This window comes from Sceloporus occidentalis, unplaced genomic scaffold (genome assembly GCF_023333645.1).
Source record: "Sceloporus occidentalis isolate IW3139 unplaced genomic scaffold, rSceOcc1.0.p SCAF_69, whole genome shotgun sequence".
NCBI classification, from domain to species: domain Eukaryota; kingdom Metazoa; phylum Chordata; class Lepidosauria; order Squamata; family Phrynosomatidae; genus Sceloporus; species Sceloporus occidentalis.
Genome location: NW_028317049.1, coordinates 5,197,322 through 5,214,460, shown reverse-complemented (window position 1 = coordinate 5,214,460; position 17,139 = coordinate 5,197,322). Strand labels below are relative to the sequence as shown.

General features: G+C 47.6%; 2 protein-coding genes and 1 long non-coding RNA gene across 5 annotated transcripts in view; 1 reads left to right on the top strand and 2 right to left on the bottom strand.

Moving 5' to 3' along the window:
- Window positions 1-7,354, bottom strand: part of DOC2B (double C2 domain beta) — a 67,605-nt gene extending 60,251 nt beyond the window's left edge. For all 3 annotated transcript variants that reach the window (XM_089494164.1, XM_089494163.1, XM_089494165.1), the window contains exon 1: window positions 6,811-7,354. In XM_089494164.1, the coding sequence (XP_089350290.1) occupies window positions 6,811-7,174 (364 nt within the window). In that variant the 5' untranslated portion in view covers window positions 7,175-7,354. The remainder of the gene's footprint in view (window positions 1-6,810) is intronic.
- The window catches only part of LOC149286438 (uncharacterized), a 50,975-nt gene that overhangs the window by 6,987 nt on the left and 26,849 nt on the right, over window positions 1-17,139 (top strand). Inside the window, exons 2-3 of the long non-coding RNA XR_016277633.1 lie at window positions 1,806-1,917; window positions 3,166-3,320. This is a non-coding gene — a long non-coding RNA (uncharacterized LOC149286438). The remainder of the gene's footprint in view (window positions 1-1,805; window positions 1,918-3,165; window positions 3,321-17,139) is intronic.
- Window positions 14,783-17,139, bottom strand: part of RPH3AL (rabphilin 3A like (without C2 domains)) — a 29,603-nt gene continuing 27,246 nt past the window's right edge. The window contains exon 9 of the mRNA XM_089494166.1: window positions 14,783-16,289. Coding sequence (XP_089350292.1) covers window positions 16,255-16,289 — 35 coding nt within the window. The 3' untranslated portion in view covers window positions 14,783-16,254. The remainder of the gene's footprint in view (window positions 16,290-17,139) is intronic.

Here is a 17,139-nt window from a genome sequence, read left to right as displayed (position 1 = left end):
CCCTCCTTTGGACATGCTCCAGCTTCTCAACATCTTGGACTGTGATGTCCAGAACTGGACACAGTATTCCAGGTGAGGCCTGACCAAAGCCAAATAGAGTAGCCCTATTACTTCTTTTGAACTAGACACTATATGTCTATTGATCCAGCCTAGAATTGCATTGGCCTTTTTATCTGCCACATCACACCGTTGACCCACGTTCAACTTGTGGTCTCATACATGTTTTCTACTATTAAAAATATCCTCAAAGGTACTATCTCCAGCAATAAGGATCCGAATCCAATCTCTGTGCTACTTTAACGCTCTATATCTTAACCTCCAATGCTCATGGTGTATTTCTGCATGAATCACTATTCCTGGGCAGAGCAGCGACTCACACAGAGAAACAACAGAGAATGAACACTTCTCCTGTATCTCCAGACTGGAGACAGACACAAGTTGTGCCCAGTGCGGAAAGATGGGCACGCTTACTATTTGGCCTCAGAATACAGTAGGCCATTGATATCTTACATAGGATGGAGCCGTGGCAGTTAAAGCGGTGTCATACTGTATTAACTCTGCAATGTGGCAGAAGCCTTCTTTGGACGTTTTGAATCTGAGTCTGGGTCTGGGTCTGCTTTTCTTTGAGTCTAGGCAGCTTTCAAAGACGCAGACGAACATTCAGCAGATCTCCTAATGGAAAAAACCTCACCAAAACAGACACCTGGTGTTCTATGAAGCATTTAATTCCCCGTCGGCCTTTTTGCTGGTCTACTCCCTCCGCTTCCCAGATGTGCTTTTCTTATTCGATCCATGGGGGTCTCATTTCCGTACGCAACTGAATTTTAGCCGCACCACCTCTTCTTCCAGGAAAGGGTTTGGGGAGGGCTTTGTATTTTGCAGCCTGATGTTCTCCGGGGAAAGTTCAGAGGGGAACACATTGCTGGCATTTGCCCCCAAAACATGCCACCATTCAAGCTGTAAGCATTTATTATTCCCCACCTAAGCGATGACCTATGAAATAACTAGCAGCCAGCTGGAACAATTCACAGTTGTTCTGCCATTTCGCCACCACTACCACTACCACCGCCACCACCTTTGGCATTTTCCCACTTGAGAACGTCGCCTGTTTTGCCACCTTGGATAAAGGAATCGGAGCCAACTGGCTATGGAGCTCCATGATGGGATCCCTGGTTGGGTAGGATGTGCTGCAGCATTGTGATCTATATAAATAATAGTAATAATAGTAATAATAAACCCTGACAAGAGAGGACCACCTGTATAATCTGATCCTCAAATGGAGGAAACAGACACATTGGTGTTATATCCAGTGTGGCCCATTCCTGGTGCAAATCAGCCCTAGATATTGGCCCTATGAGGAAAGACCTAGCCTGGAGAAGAGAAGTTTAAGAGGTATTATGATAATCTTGCTTAAATATTTGAAATGGTGTCATACTGAAGACGGAGCAAGCTTGTTTTCTGCTGCTCCAGAGAATAGAAGAATAGCAATGGATCCAAACTACAGGGAATGAGATTCCACCTCAACATTAGGAGGATCTTTCTGACAGTAAGAGCTGTTACGACAGTGGAGCACATGCCCTTGGAGAGTGGTGGCGTCTCCTTCTTTGGAGGTCTTTAAAAAGAGGCTGGATGTCGTGGATGCTTTGATTGTGAGTTTTTGCATGGCAGGGGGTTGGACTGGATGGCCCTTGGGGTCTCTTCCAACTCTATGATTCTATAATACTATGTTTGAGGATCCTGATGGTTGCTGATTTTTGCAACGCTTGCCAGGAGAAATTCAACCGGTCTCCTCCTTCCTCCTGCAGACTTAAGAGCCTTCCTTCCTACTGTAAGCAAACTGGAGTCGGCCCACGAGACAAAGATATTGCAAGGCGGAACAATCGCAGCCCTCCTTTAGCTGTCGGGGGTACTTGGATGGTGAGTTCCTGCATGGCAAAAGGGTTAGGCTGGGTGGCTCTTCCAACTGTATGGTTCTATGTAATCCCATGTTGCGGCACAATCCCATACCCTGTGTGGTCCCTGATGGGTTGGGACCGCGTTTATAAACTCTTTCCAGAAAGAAAGAAGGGGAAGCATTGGTGTTATATCCAGTGTGGCCCGTTCTTCATGCACATCACCCCTTGATATTATTGCCATGTGATCCCTGGTTGCATAAAACATGCTGTGGCACAATCCCATATGGTCCCTGATGGGTTGGGACTGCCTTCCGGTTGCTCTGAGGATATTACCACTTTCCTGAAAGACAGAAGCTGGAGAGCAGTCCCTCTTTCCTTTCCTCGCAGGGCCGCAAAAATCCTAAAACAATTCTTAGCTGGAGAAAACCGTTTTCCCTTTGGAATTCAAACACCAATTCTGAAAGATAAGTAGATCTGAAGCAAGACTTGAGATGCGTGAATTAAATAATGTAAAAGGAATAAAATTCTTATTTTACTGTTACCCATGCAACTCCTTAGTAGAGAAAGCAGTGGATCAGATGAACTTTATAAGTACAAACTGCCAGCTTCTCATATCTTTTCCTCCAGGAATCCAGCATATGATCAAATCAGTTTTAAACACTATATATTTTTAAAAGCAAAAGCATATTAAACCTGTGAAGACATAAAGCAAGGCTGCCTCCGCAATGGAGAAATAATCTGTTTTGACGCCACTTGAACTGCCATGGCTCAATGCTATGGGATTCTGGGAATTGTAGTTGGTTGCGGCACCAGAGGAGTTGGTGTCAAACTGGATTATTTCTCTGGCAGCCCAAGGCAATTTAAAACCAGTTAAAATATTGGATTGAACCTGGTTTTCTACAAACTGTTTCAATGAGGTCTATCCTATCTATCACAAGTGCGCAACACAGCCTAACATGTTTATGCCCAAGTCATCCTTGCAATGTAGTCTGCTAACTATCCCAACTTTCCAAGCTTGGAAAGGGACTTTGTTGGACGTTTTGGATTAGCCAAGCTGGTTGAGGGGTTCTAGAATCTGCAATGCCCAAAAAAGATATGTCCAAGCTCTGCCCATTTTACAGGTAAGGCAAAACAAGGACGAGCATAGTAGCCAAAAAATATGGCGGAACAAAGATATGAATACAGATATGGCTCCTTCTCACCACTTCATCTACCCAGCCCCACGGCCATGCATTTTGTAGCTAAAGAAAGGTGCCAATTGGTTTTGCAGGAACGAGGCCGAAAAAAAGATTTGGAAAAACCAGAGGGAGGAAACCGTAGCAGCAAGGAGATACACACAGCGGCAATCCATCGAGATGCTTTTCCTTTCTGCCGGAGAGACTGTGTCCTCCTGACACGTGCGACCAAGAAAGCAAAGTTCAACAGGTAAGCCTTTCTCTGCATTATTCCCACATCACCAGTTGAATTTCTGCTTCTCAAGACAGAGAAACAGGGCTGACAAAACGAATGCGCAGACCACACAAAAAGCATCCTAGCGTTTCTGACTTATGGCAACCCTAAGGCGACCCTAACATGGGGTTTTCTTGGCGGGGTTTCTTCTGAGGAGCTTTGCCGCTGCCATCCCTTGAGGCTGAGAGTGTGTGACTTGCCCAAGGTGGGTTTCAGCGACAGCAGACAGCATCTTCTGTGAGTAGCCAATATTTCTCTTGGTCCTGCCAGGATCCCTATCCTTAAAAACCAGCTCCCATGCTGTATGTTTATGGGTCTATTCTGGGTTTCAGCCTCCTCGGACCCCTCTTCCTCCCACATTATTATTATTATCATTATCATTACTAACATTGCACAGCGCTTTACATAGCAAGGGTCAAACCTGCCCGAAACCTAAATGCCTCTTGGTTCAAATTCGAAGATGGACCTTTTAACAAACAGCCCTGGCAGATTTTTGGTTTGTGTGCATCAACGTAGAAAGGGGCACTTCATTGCAAGCAAAAGGAGGTTTGCAACCATTGCAAGCCCTCTGCATCTACCCAAGGGCCTGGGAGGTTTAGGTTTGGAGGCAGCATAGCTTGAGAGGTTTTAAAACATTGTTTTCTCGGGGCAAAATAAAACGCAGTGGGTCCTTGTTGTCCGCTGGGGTTTGGTTCCAGGATCCCCCGTGGATAACACAATCCATGGATGCTCAAGTCCCATTAAATACAATTGCATAGCAAAATGGTGTCACTTATATCAAATGGCAAAATCAAGGTTTGCTATTTGGAATTTATACTTTTGTGGAATATTTTCAAGCCGTGGATGCTTGAATCCATGGATAAGAAGGGCCAACTGTAAAATCCCAAGCTCTGGCAGTGACATAGGATGAACTGCATGACACTGTTATTTTCCCTAAAGATTTCTCTCCTGCCTAAGGCTGGCAGGATTCCCCCTTGGGGAGTTCCATTTGGGAAGGAAAAGATACTGAGGGGGGAAAGGCTTGGGCAGAGGGCAAGGTGCCCAGATCTATACCCAGCTTAGATTTCTGCCCGTTAAAACAAATGCATCATCCCTTTCGGACACCATGAGTGTGACACATGCGTAGACGTGCAAACATATCCACAAATGCACATTGTCTTTGCTAACCCTGCAACAGGCCTGCATCGAGGCCACCTCCGTTTTTGGCATCCTCACAGGGAGATATATATGCAACTGGTGTCTTTTTGCAAGAGCCAAGAACTGCCAGGGAAAGGGGGAAGCTCCAGAACCCTTGGGTTGCTTTTTAAAATATCTATCCACCTATCCTTCCATCTATCCATCTATCTATTCTTCAGAGGAGGCTTGCCAATGTCTTCTTGGATGGATGGATACATAGGTGGATAGGTAGACAGATCTATCTAATCTGTCTGTCTACCTATCCACCTATAGATCCATCCATCCAAGAAGGCAATGGCAAGCCTCCTCTGAGCAAGTCTTGCCAAGAAAACCCCAGGATAGGTCCACCATAGGGTGGCCCTATGTCAGAAGGGACTCGAAGGCACACAACCACAACAAAATACATGTCGGTTTAGCAAGGAGAGGGTTGTTGTTGGGCAAGATCTCTGGCTGCAGTGGTGGGTGGCTGGCTTTAGCCATGTTCAACCTGCCCAAGGTGGAGGTGCGATGACATTGAGAAACCAGAGTCAGAAGCCAAAAGCGGTTCTTAAAGCCCAAAGCTCAAGAAAGAAAAGAGGATGGACAGGAATGTTTTGCTCTTCTTGCAAAGGGAAGGCAGGGGGAATTCAACCCAGGATAGAATGGGATTAAAAAACCGGGGAATGCGAACAAGGAGGTTTAGGAAGCAGAGGTGGAGGGATGGCAAGGTGTTTTGGACTGCAGAGGTAATGGGTGCATTTTCACAAAGGTAAAACACAGAGCCATGTGTGCAAAGAAACACACCCTGAAAAAATAAATACTGTAGGAAAGTATTTTTCCTTCCAAAGATAAAGCATATAAGCATGCATGCAAATACACCATGAAAAAAGACTGGGAAGTGTTTATTTCAAAGGTAAAGCACACATGCATGCGCATGCAAAGCAACGCGCCATGAAAAATAAGATAGGAAAGTGCTTATTTCAGAGGTAAAGCACACATGCATGCGCATGTGAAGCAACACACCATGAAAAATAAGATAGGAAAGTGCTTATTTCAAAGGTAACGCACACATGCATGCACATGCAAAGCAACACACCATGAAAAAAAAGACAGGTAAGTGTATGTTTCAAAGCACACAGTTTGATTTGAGCCTATAAGGTTAATGTTTTCAGATGGTTTTAGCTATGGGATGGTAACCTACTACTTTTATAATGTATCTGATTTCTGTGTTTCCTTTGGAACCCTTTTGTGTAATGGTTTATGGTACACAAACACATCTACTTACGAAGGTAAAGCACACATGCGTGTGCATGCAAAGAAACACGCCATGGGGGGAAAAGACAGGAAAGTGCTTATTTCAAAGGTCAAGCATGCAAGCATGTGCATGCAAGGAAATATGCCACAAAATGTAGTGGAAAGTGTTTTTCCCCCCAAAGGTAATACATGCAAGCATGCGCATGCAAGGAAACATGCCATGAAAAAAGACAGGAAAGTATTTTTTCCAAAGCTAATGTTCGCAAGCATGTGCATGCAAGTAAACACGCCATGAAAAATCGAGGAAAGCACTTATTTCAAAGGTAATGCACGCAAGCATGTGCGTGAAAGGAAACACGCCAAGAAAAAAGACAGGAAAGTGCTTATTTCAAAAGGTAATGCCCGCAAGCATGTTCATGCAAGGAAACACACCATTTAAAACTAGAGAGAGCAGGAGGGGAAGGGGGCAAGATCTGGACCAAGTGTCTAGAAAAGGAAAGATGCTCCTCTTAAAGAACGATAAGAGATGCTGGGTCGGGCATTGCGCCAGGCTCTCCAAAACAAGGGGGTCTGTTGGCACTTTGCAGCTTTTCTTTTGCCAGGTTGGGAGTCCTTAGAAATGCCCACGCATGCTTGGACCCATTTTGCCCTCTTTGTGGCTGGATTTGCCCACCCCCAAAGCCAACTCAAACCTGCCATCTCCATCCTCGCCTGTGCCCAGGGAGAAGGAGAAAAGAGCCAGGCACAGCTTCCCATGCTTTGGCACACCTGAGTCAGAAGAAACACCAAAGGGCCATCCAGTCCCACTCCCTGCTGCCATGCAGGAACTCCCCATCAAAGCAACAGATGGTTCAAGAGCGCCAAAGGCTGCCTTGGCACTGCCAGGGAGCCTGGCACCCAGTTTTGTGCCACGACCCGCCCACTGGCTGACCTTCCCAGCTTGGCTGTGACCTTCCAGAAGAACTCAACCCAACCCTGGCCAAGCCCTCCCAAATCCAAGAGGGGCAATAGGACCCCTTGCCCAGATCGATGCCCACCCTTTCAAGGTGGCACTTACTGCAGTCATCGGACTCGTAGCCTTCAGCCTCCAAGTCCTCCTCCTCTTTCTCTTTGGGGGGCCTAGGGGCAGGGACCTCCACTCTTTGGGGCTCTGTCCCATATGCCCCAAAGAGTTGGTCCACATCCTCATCTTCCTCCCTTGGGGTGGTGGTGGTGGTGGTCTCTGCAGGGCTGGCGTTGGCTGGCTGGCTGCTGGAGGACCTCAGGCTGTTGCTGCGGCTGAGGGTGGCAGGGATGCCCCGGGGGAAGCGGGGGAAGTAATCCGAGATCTGCTTGATGGGTCGGATGGGTCCAGGGCAGACGTCAATGGCCATGTGTTCTTGGATGCTGATGGTGGCTTTCTCCCCTTTGCGGAGTGTCATGCATACAAAGGGGATGCCTGGCCAGGGGAGGAAAAAAAGGCAATGCCCCCAGATCCAGGCAGGGAAAGGTGGCACCTGATGCCCAGGATGCAATGCCAGCTCCAGGGAGGAGAGAGTTTCAGATGGTCCTGGGAGCTGGCACCTGCGATCCGACGTTCATGGTCTTGTAGCTGCCTTGGAAGGAGGGAAGGAAGGAAGGAGGGAGGGAGGGAGGGGAAAAACGGCACGGAGGAGAAGAAAGGAGGCAGGGGGTGGGCAGTGGTGATGTCACCAGCTGGCAACTAGGCAGCGCAAATGGCAAGCAGCGGAGGCATCCGAAGGCTGGGGCACAGGTGGGCACAGCCCTCTTGGCTCCCTGCTGCCCCACTGCCAGCCTGCCCCCCTTTCTTTTCTCACCCTCATGCCCTCCCACTCCATGCCCTTCCCTACTGGAGAAATGTGTTCTTAGTTGTGGTGTTGGGTGCCTTTGTTTTGGACTTGGGTGCCCTCAAGTCATTCCTGAGTTTGTGAGTGCTGGGTGCCTTCAAGTCCTTGTGGACTCTGTTGGTGGTGTTGGCTGCCCTCCAGGCATTCCTGACTTTGTTGGGTGCCTTCCAGGCATTTTGGATTTTGTTGGTGTTGGGTGCCCTCTGGGCATTGCTGACTGTCAGTGGTGGGTGCCTTCAGGTCCTTCTGACTATTGATAGAGTTGGGTGCCCTCTAGGCATTCCTGACGTTGTCAATGGTGGGTGCCTTCAAGTCCTTGTGGACTCTGTTGGTGGTGTTGGCTGCCCTGTAGGCATTCCTGACTTTGTTGGGTGCCTTCAAGGCATTTTGGAGCTTGTTGGGGTTGTTGGGTACCCTCAAGTCATTGCTGACATTGTCAGTGTTGGGTGCCTTCAAGTCCTGTTGGACTTTGTTGGTGTTGGGTGCCCTCAAGTCCTTGCTGACTTTGCCAGTGGTGAGTGGCTTCAGGTCCTTGTGGACTCTATTGGTGGTGCTGGGTTCCTTCTAGGCATTCCTGACCTGGCTGGATGCCTTCAAGGCATTTTGGAGCTTGTTGGTGGTGTTGGCTGCCTTCAAGTCTTTGTTGACTTTGTTGGTGGAGTTGGGTGCCTTCAAGGCATTTTGGACTCTGTTGATATTGGGAGCCTCCTAGCCATTCCTGGCTTTGTTACATGCCTTCAGATCATTTTGGACTCTGTTGGTATTGGGTGCCTTCAAGGCATTTTGGACTTATGGCAATCCGAAGGCAAACCTATCATCGGGTTTTCTTGCCCCATTTTCGCAGAGGGCGGATTGCCATCGCCATCCTCTGAGGCTGAGAGTGTGCGACTTGCCCAAGTTGGGATTTGAAGGTCATAGCCCAATGCTCAAACCACTACACCACCCTGGCTTTCTCCATTAGATCTAGACAAATCCCTGCTACCTGTTTTGCTGCTTTCTTTCTCTTTGAAAGATCTGCCCAATTTTCCTTCTCCTGAATTGTTATCAGTTGTATTAGGTGGGGAATGGCTTCGATTTGTCCATCCTAAACTTATTCCCAATCTGAGTCCATAGCCTTGGAATTATGATAGGACAAAGGAGGCGAAAGAAATACCCGTCCTTCTCCACAGGTCATGATTTTATACATCTCCATCCAATCCATCTTCAGAATATCTTATTCCTCCCTCTTAGGGAAGAGCCTCATATGCTTTAACAATAATTTTTACCTGCTGTTTTATAGATCCATTCCAGCTTCCACCTATATTTTATCTTTCTCTCTCTACCTCTCTTACTTGTGTGAGCCAAACAGAATAGAATTGTGACTCACATCCATTACTTCTGACACATGCTGCGTCAATGAGCCGTCATATAATAGAAGCAGAGAAGAGTTGGAAGGGATCCCAAAGGCCATCTAGTCCAACCCACTGGCATAAAATGTTTAAGTCAGGAGAGCTGGAAGGTATGCAACTACAAATGGAGTCTGGGAATGGAAGAAGGATTATGAGCTCCATCTGGTTCTGAAAGTCAAAAGCTTTAATTCTTTGGTTCCCAGCTCCAGTTCATGAAGCATATACCTAATGTCTACCCACTTCCCTGCTGCTCTCCGTGAACTTTTAACACAGTTGGCAAAAGCTTTAGGACAGGGCTGGGAAACTTCTATGCGTCTAGGACGCTGTCGCACACTTCATCCCTCCATCTGCGACACGCAACTCAAATCGGGTAGCATGCGACACAAAGGGATCTTGTAGCACCTTTGAGACTAAGGGCCTGAACAGACCGGCCAAAATAAAGCTGCTTCGGGTCACTTTGGAGGTATGCTGTTTAAATGCTGCATGTGTCCTAAGAGGCCAGAAGCTGTGCCAAAGTCATGCTCCAGTCCCAAGGACTGGAACACAGCTTTGGTGCAGTTTCTGGCCTCTTAAGATGCGTGTGTCATTTAAACAGCATACCTCCAAAGTGATCCAACGCTGTTTTATTTTGTCCTGCCTGTTTGGGCCCTAACTGAGCCAAAGATCTTGTCGCAGAAGCTTTCGTAGAGTTGTATCTACTTCCTCAGCTGCGTTGTTATAGTGAATGGGACCTCTGCCTCCAAACAGATGGATACTGTAGTCCTTATTATTAGCTTCATGGTAGGATGTTAACCACTGTCCACTGTTGTTGCATGCTTTCATAGAAACATAGAGTTGGAAGAGACCACAAAGGTCATCCAGTCCAACCCCCTGCCATGCAGGAACTCTTAAGCTGTTTCCGACTTTTGGCGACCCTAAGGTGACCCTATCGTGGAGTTTTCTGAGGCTGAGAGTATGTGACTCACCCAAGGTTACCCAGTGGGCTTCCATGGCTGATCAGGGAATTGAAACCTGCACTCCTGGGCTGTTGCCCAACACTCAAACCACTACCCCATTCCCATTCTTGGCTGTTTGAATAACTGGTGCAGATAGAGCCGGGCTAAACCAGGATAAAACTCTGCATGCCTGGAACGTGCTTTGATTACATTTGCATCATCGACTCCATCTTTATGCGAATGCCGGCATGTATGAGCATTCACAGAATTCGCGGAGATGCATATAGATGCGGTTCCATAGAATGGGCAACAAACTCAGAATGTGTGAGTGAGGTTATTTACAAAGTCACACTAATATATATGTGTATGTGCAAATCACCCCTCCGGGGAAGACCTGATGTCGATTATCCTGGGTTAAGTGGGTTCTTCTTGGCAAAAGAAACCTGATCGGATGCATTCGAAATGCATGTGAGCCACAAAGATTCAACCCAGATTCCACCGGGATTATTCTCACCATCTGGATAACCCCCTAGATTAAGATTCCGCATTGAGCAAAAGCACGCTCCGAATCAGTCTCGGCACTGCCTTGCCGGTTGCCTCCACCTTCTCTCCCAAGAATTACGATGGTTGTGTTTGTCTTCTGGTGTCACGGTGACCCAAGGGCTTTCTCATGAAAATTCTCACTCCTCGCCAAAGCGGTGTGGGATGAGCGAGCTGCCAAGTGAAAATGGAAGCTGATTAATGGGGAAAGAAAGGGGGGGCGAAGATTGTTTCATGCGCAAACTATCCTCCGGTTCCTGGCACCTCTTTTCCGCTGTGCCTTGACATGCCCACTGTCAATTAGGGCAACTAATAAAAAGGAAACCAGAGTCTTAGCTGTCATGCTTACCTGCCATCCTGGACAGGCGGAGATCATCATTTTTGAGTTGGAGGGACACCAGAACCAAAGAAGAGCCATGGCTCAGTGGCAGAGCTCCCGCTTTGCACGCCAAAGTGCCAGGTTCAATTGTACGGAACATAAATGAAGTTTGGGGCTTGGATCCCTTCTCCGAGATATCTCACCATGCCCATATGTGCCAATGCAGGTATTCCAAAACCCCAAAACACTTCTGGTCCCAAGCATTTTGGAGTCCTGGTGGCACAGTGGTTAAATGCCGGTCCTGCGGCCACAGCATTGTGAGTTCGATCCTGAGGGGCTCCGAGGTCGACTCAGCCTTTCGGTGGTCAGTAAAATGAGTCCCTGGCTTGTTGGGGGCAATTGGCGTACACATTGTAAACTGCTTAGAGACTGCTTACGGTAGTTCAGTATGAAGCGGTATAGAAATGTAAATGCTATTGCTATTGTTATTGCTATAAGGGAGAATCAGAACTCTGTTCTCTTCCTCACAGCAACCCTGTCGGGTAGATCAGGCTCAGAAGGATTGTGTGTCAGATCCATGGGCACCAGGGGCTTCATCCTGGCTCGGTGATGGGCACTTGAACCCAGATCTTCCCAAATCCAAGCCTGATGCTCTTTAACCAGTACGCTGTCTTGCCACACAGATGGATCATTGGCGGTCAGTTGGAGGAGAGACTTGCCCTGCCCAAGGAAGTCCGAACAAGCCTCCCTTGGCTGGCTTTTCCCACCTCCGTGGCAACGCCAGGCCAAGTGCGGCGCAGAGGGCAAAGTGGGTGGGCGGGGGAGGCAGTCCTGGGCTTCGTCAGCCCTTATTAGGTTAATTCCATCTAATTGCAATGCATCACTCAGTGGTAAGCTGTCATTTGGAGAGATTACCCAGCAGAGCGCCTTGTGACGGGTTGCTCGGCTCCTGCCACCCTTCTTAAGGCAGGACACTGTCAGGGCTGCCTTACTGTTTTCTCACATGTATTTCAAAAAAGCAATTCTAACCCTGCTGCTTGGTAGGCAGCTTAGGAAAAATTAAACGTTGCCGAGAGAACGGCCATAATTCAAACACACACACACACACACACACACTATTACTGGAAGCCTTGAGCAACTCAAGGCCTGAGCTGCACAATAACAAGGTTAGAAATCTCTGTCTTTCTCTGTCTCTCATACACAAAAGCACACACACACACACACTGACACAATGCCAGGAGCTAGAGGCGTCGCTAGGAGGGTGCAGGGGCTGCGCACCGCACCAGGTGACACCGTGACTCCAGAAACATTTGCTTTGTGGTGTTTGTTGTGTCCCTTTCAAATGCTGGAAAGATGGTGTGAGTGGGGCAAGATTCAATGGGAAGAGAATGAAGAAGTCCCAAGGTACCAAATTTTCCCTTCTAGCCACATTGTCATTCAGAGGTACCATTTTAACATTGCGAGTTGTCGGCGTCGCAGCGGTCACCGTGGCGTTCAGCGATAGACGGGAAATTACGGTTTAGGAGTAACATTGGCACGCAAAAACATGAGCAAGGATTTCCATCTTACTAAGAATCGGGCAACCACGCAAAATGGCCACTCTGAAACAAAGTACAGAGTTGGGACAGGAGCGCACCAGGAAAGATGTTTGGCACGTTTTCAAATATTAAATAAAACAGAGAAACCTGTGTGTAACACCATCTGGAGAAGTGGCAAACGGATGCCCTACTTCAGCCGGCGCGAACCGATACTCTCCGAAAACCTTATTCGCAAAGATACGGCAGTGCAAGGCCTGTCAACGAAAGTCATCCGCTCCCTTCCCTTTCCAACGGCTTTATTAGCGGCTTTGTCAGTTTGCCTTATTCAAATGGCCCTTTCTTTTGTCAATCGTCCCCTCGCTATTTAGCCGCCGCACTCTGTCCTAATGACAATTTGTTTAGTCACGCGGCACAGCTTGGTTTACGCCGGATGGTTGTCGTGATAGATTTCCCTCTCTGTCATTGTGGTTCCTACTAGGGATCCTTTCCTCTCCAGAGGCATTTCGGTCATTCCTGCTTGCTTGCTTGCCCTCTGCCTCCATGGGCCCAGGTTCAGTTTTTGCATGACAGATTGTTGCTTTCCTATTCGCGGTCAAATGAGGAAACCAGAAGAAGATTACGAATGGGGAGGGCATCTTTCAGAGAACTAGAACACTAGAAAAGAACTAACAAAAGTTAGAATCCTGCACGCCATTGTATGCTCCATTACAATGAATGGATGTGAGAGCTGGATGGTTAAGAAAGATAACAGGAAGAAAATCAATGCATGTGGGATGTGGTGCTGGAGAAGCGTGCTTAGGGTCCCATTGACAGCCAAAAAGACAAAATGGGTCCCAGAGCAAACCAAGCCTAGAAGCCAGGATGACAAAAGTAGGCCGTCGTACTTTGGACACATCATGAGAAGGGAGGGCTCATTGGAAAAAACAATAATGCCAGGAAAGGTGGAGGGAAGTAGAAAGAGAGGAAGGCCGCATGTGAGACGGATGGACTCTATTAAAGAGATCATGAGCATGAGTTTGCAGGAGTTGGGCAGAGGAGCAAAGGACAGGGGGTCTTGGAGATGTCTCATCCGCAGGGTGGCCATGGGTCGAGATCGACGCGAAGGCGTTTAACAACAACTTCGACTTGTGGCAAACCTCCGAACCACAGAGCACCAAGACACCATCATAGAATGATAGAGCTGGAAGAGACCCCAAGGATCATCCAGTCCAACCCTATTCTGCCATGCAGGAACTCTCAATCAAAGCATCCCTGACAGATGGCCATCCAGACTCTGTTTAAAGACCTCCAAAGAAGAAGACTCCACCAGTCTCCAAAATAGTATATTTCACTGCGGAACAGCTCTTACTCTCAGGAAGTTCCTCCTAATGTTGATCTGGAATCTCTTTCCCTGTCGCTTGCATCCATTGCTCCTGGTCCTGTTCTCTGGAGCAGCAGAAAACAAGCTTGCTCCATCCTTGATATGACTTCCCTTCAAACATTTAAACAGGGCTATCAAGTTACCTCTTAACCTCTTTCTCAGGCTAAACCCCTATATTGGGGCAGGAGAAGAACATGGGAAATACTTTCTCCTACTCCACCACATTTCCCAACTGCTGCGTTCTTTGTGCGCAGAGGTGGAAGAAAGAGAAACCACAACAACATCCATTGCGACTGCAAAAGAAATAATAATTAAAAATTAAAAAAGACTCCAGGTATTAAAAGCCTTGAGAACTGAACGCACGAAATAAAAAGGTACAGCTATATATAGAGCCGTGCGAGGTTCTCTTCCCCTTTTTCAGAACAATAGGCTGATTTTATTCATTTGAATGGTCTCCCTTTCGTTGTCAGGCGCAATGAACGACAACAAGGCAAAGGCCAAGAACGACAACTCCGCAGCTACGATTAAGTGCCGAATTATCCTGGACGGTTTTCAACAGGAATGGAAAGAAAAGAGGGAGAGAAGGGCGGAGGAAAAAATCGTAATAAAAAGCACATCAACAGGAAAATGAAAGACCAGTGGTCAAAGAGAAATTGGAGGCCAGCATCTCAAGTAAGTTACATTTTCAGCTGCAGGAAAGTTATTCTTCCCTTGACGCAAGACCTTCCGTTGGCAAAGATGGTCTTTTCCCTCTGTAACTCATTCAGCTTTTTGGTGATGAAAACAAAGAAGAAACAGTAACCCTAATGCAACCCAACAAACATGCTGGAATACACAAGGATATAAAGCTGGACCCCCAAATCACTCAAAGCCCCGGATTGGAATGGACAAATGGGTTCATTTTTGGTTTTCCCCACATTGTACGTTTTTGAGCATCAATTCCCCCCCCATCACAAATGCAAAGAAGTGTGCAAGCGCTGATCAGTTCTTATCATAAATGAACAGACATCCTCAGCCACTCTATCAGGCAAGTGTACGACACAAACACAGATGCACACACCGCCACCAGAGGTGGCTGAATTCATTGTGAGAAGGCAAGTGTGCAAGGTTTTTTATTATCATTATTATTCCCAGAGCTGCACATGGAAAAAAACAACACGGTCCACTGAGGGGTAAAACATCACAAGCAAGAGGCCTTCCACGAGAAGGTACTAAGACAGCAAGACTACACAACAAGCGACACAATAAATTAAACATACAGCCAGCCTCTCACATAACATAACACAACACGCTCTTTGCCACATAGGGAGACTAGGGACCTTCTCATCCTATGTAAGTATAGCACCAGGATCCCACTTTAATTGCCATGCCTGGATCCTACAAAACCCTAGGATTTGTACTGGAGCGCTCTGGCCAAGAAATCAAAACACTCCTTCCTAAACTGTAAATCCCAGGATTCCAGAGGATGAATCCGCGGCAATTAAAAGTGAACAGTAGCGCTAGAATTGCGTAGTGGAAAAGAACGCTTAGAAAATAACAGAGACGTCTGTAGAGTCGGAGAGGGCAATTTCCCTGAAAAGCACCATCCCACTCTCCCGCCTCAAAGATGACATAGTGATGATTGTATGATAATCCTACTCCGCCATTTCTTTGTTTAGGAGAGTTGCTTGGAGGAGTAGGAGTAGGGGTAATAGTTGCCTTTCTTTCCTTCACCTGACCCCCAAAAATGGATCACCACCAAGACAGTCCGACGGTTTGTTCCCCGGCATCATTCTGGCTTGACGTAGAAACAGCAGGCTGGAATTCTTTGGGAAGTGGGCAAGATTTGGCACCCTGTCGGTGGAGAAGGTTCACATTGGCTGGGCGTGGGATGCAGAGAGTGACACCAGGCGAGTTTCGTGTGTATAACCATAGTTTTTCCTCCACCGACCTCAAAGTTGCTCAACTTCGGGGTGGTTAGTCGGACAGATCTGCTCCTGAGATGCCTATTTGTGGCGGTGATGTCACATAAGGAGGGTACACCTCTTATTACAATATCCTAGCGATCGTACAAACCAAGGATGCATGCTGCAGGCATTACCGCTCCTCTCGAATGACAACACTCTTCCCAGGACCGCACCGAAACTGGAAAAGGTAACAGCATGGCTTTTCTTTTCTTCTCAGTGCGCACAATTCGTGTTAAAGACCGAGGTCGACTTGAACGCCTCAAGGCGTACGCAATGGTTCCAGGAACCTCCAGCATCACCCAGGTTTGCTCAGAGCAAAATGGCAGAGAACAAGTGGCCTTGTTAGAAACAAGTTGGCCACATCGCAGTCACTGGTTCCTTGATTCTTTCATCCCTATAATACCCCTCATACTTCTGCCAGCCCCCAAATCCACAGCAGCTTGAATTCTTTGGTCTGGTGGCAAAGCAAGCAAGATGCAAAAATAAAGGGGGATCCGTGGTGATGTCTTCATCTCCGCCCTGGCATGATGTGTGCTGGCATCTCCTCCAAAGTCTTTGAGTCAAGGTCCATGCAATGAGTTGGTGAGAAAATGGCACACATCGTAAAAACCCTAAATTCTGGTTCCCGTCAGCACCGGTGGCTTGTCCGGAGACGTCTTTTCCCTGTTTGAAAGGAAAAAAACAAATAGGTTAAAAATGGTGTTGCCGTTGCTGTGTGCCTTCAAGGTTGTTTCCTACCTATGGCAACCGTAAGGCCACCTCACGAGACTCGTGGCTCCATGAGGTTGTTGTTACATGCCTTCAGGTCCTTTCCGACTTATGGGGACCCCTAAGGAGAACCTACCATGGAGTTTTCTTGGCAAGTTTCTTCCAAGGGGGCTTGCCATTGCCATCCTCTGAGGCCAAGAGAGTATCACTTGCTCAAGGTCATCCAGTGGGTTTGCATGGCCAAGCTGGGATTCAAACCCTGGTTTCCAGAGTCATAAACCAACGCTCAAACCTTGGCACCATGCTGTATGAGGCTCCATGTGGACTGGAACCCAAATCTTCCCAGTCCCAGACCGACACTCTCACCAATCCACCACACTGTCTCTCCCGGCTGCCTATTTGCAGCCAAAAGCACAATCATTCAGGTTGCCAGTCACTCTCCAATGCTATAAGTCTTCTTCCCTCCCTGGATCCAACCTTTCCAGATTGTCACTTGTCACCTTTCTGTATTAGCTGGGAACGTATTGTAGGGGGATCGTTTTTAATATTAGCCGCTTTCCTTCCCTTCACTTCGCACCTCTGCTGGCAGAAAAGCAGATTTTTTGCAACTGAGTTTCAAAGCCAACAGGGTGTCTTTCTGCTTCCGTCTACAGCCTCTGTGTGGGAACAAATGAGTCCTGGAATTGTATAGGCAGGGCTGTGTGCATGCTTGCGTGGGTGCATCGGGGAGACATGTGCTTCTCTAATTCCCCCCTTTTTTAAACAAGCCAGTGCCCACCTCTTGGCACCTAGTGCCCATCTCTTG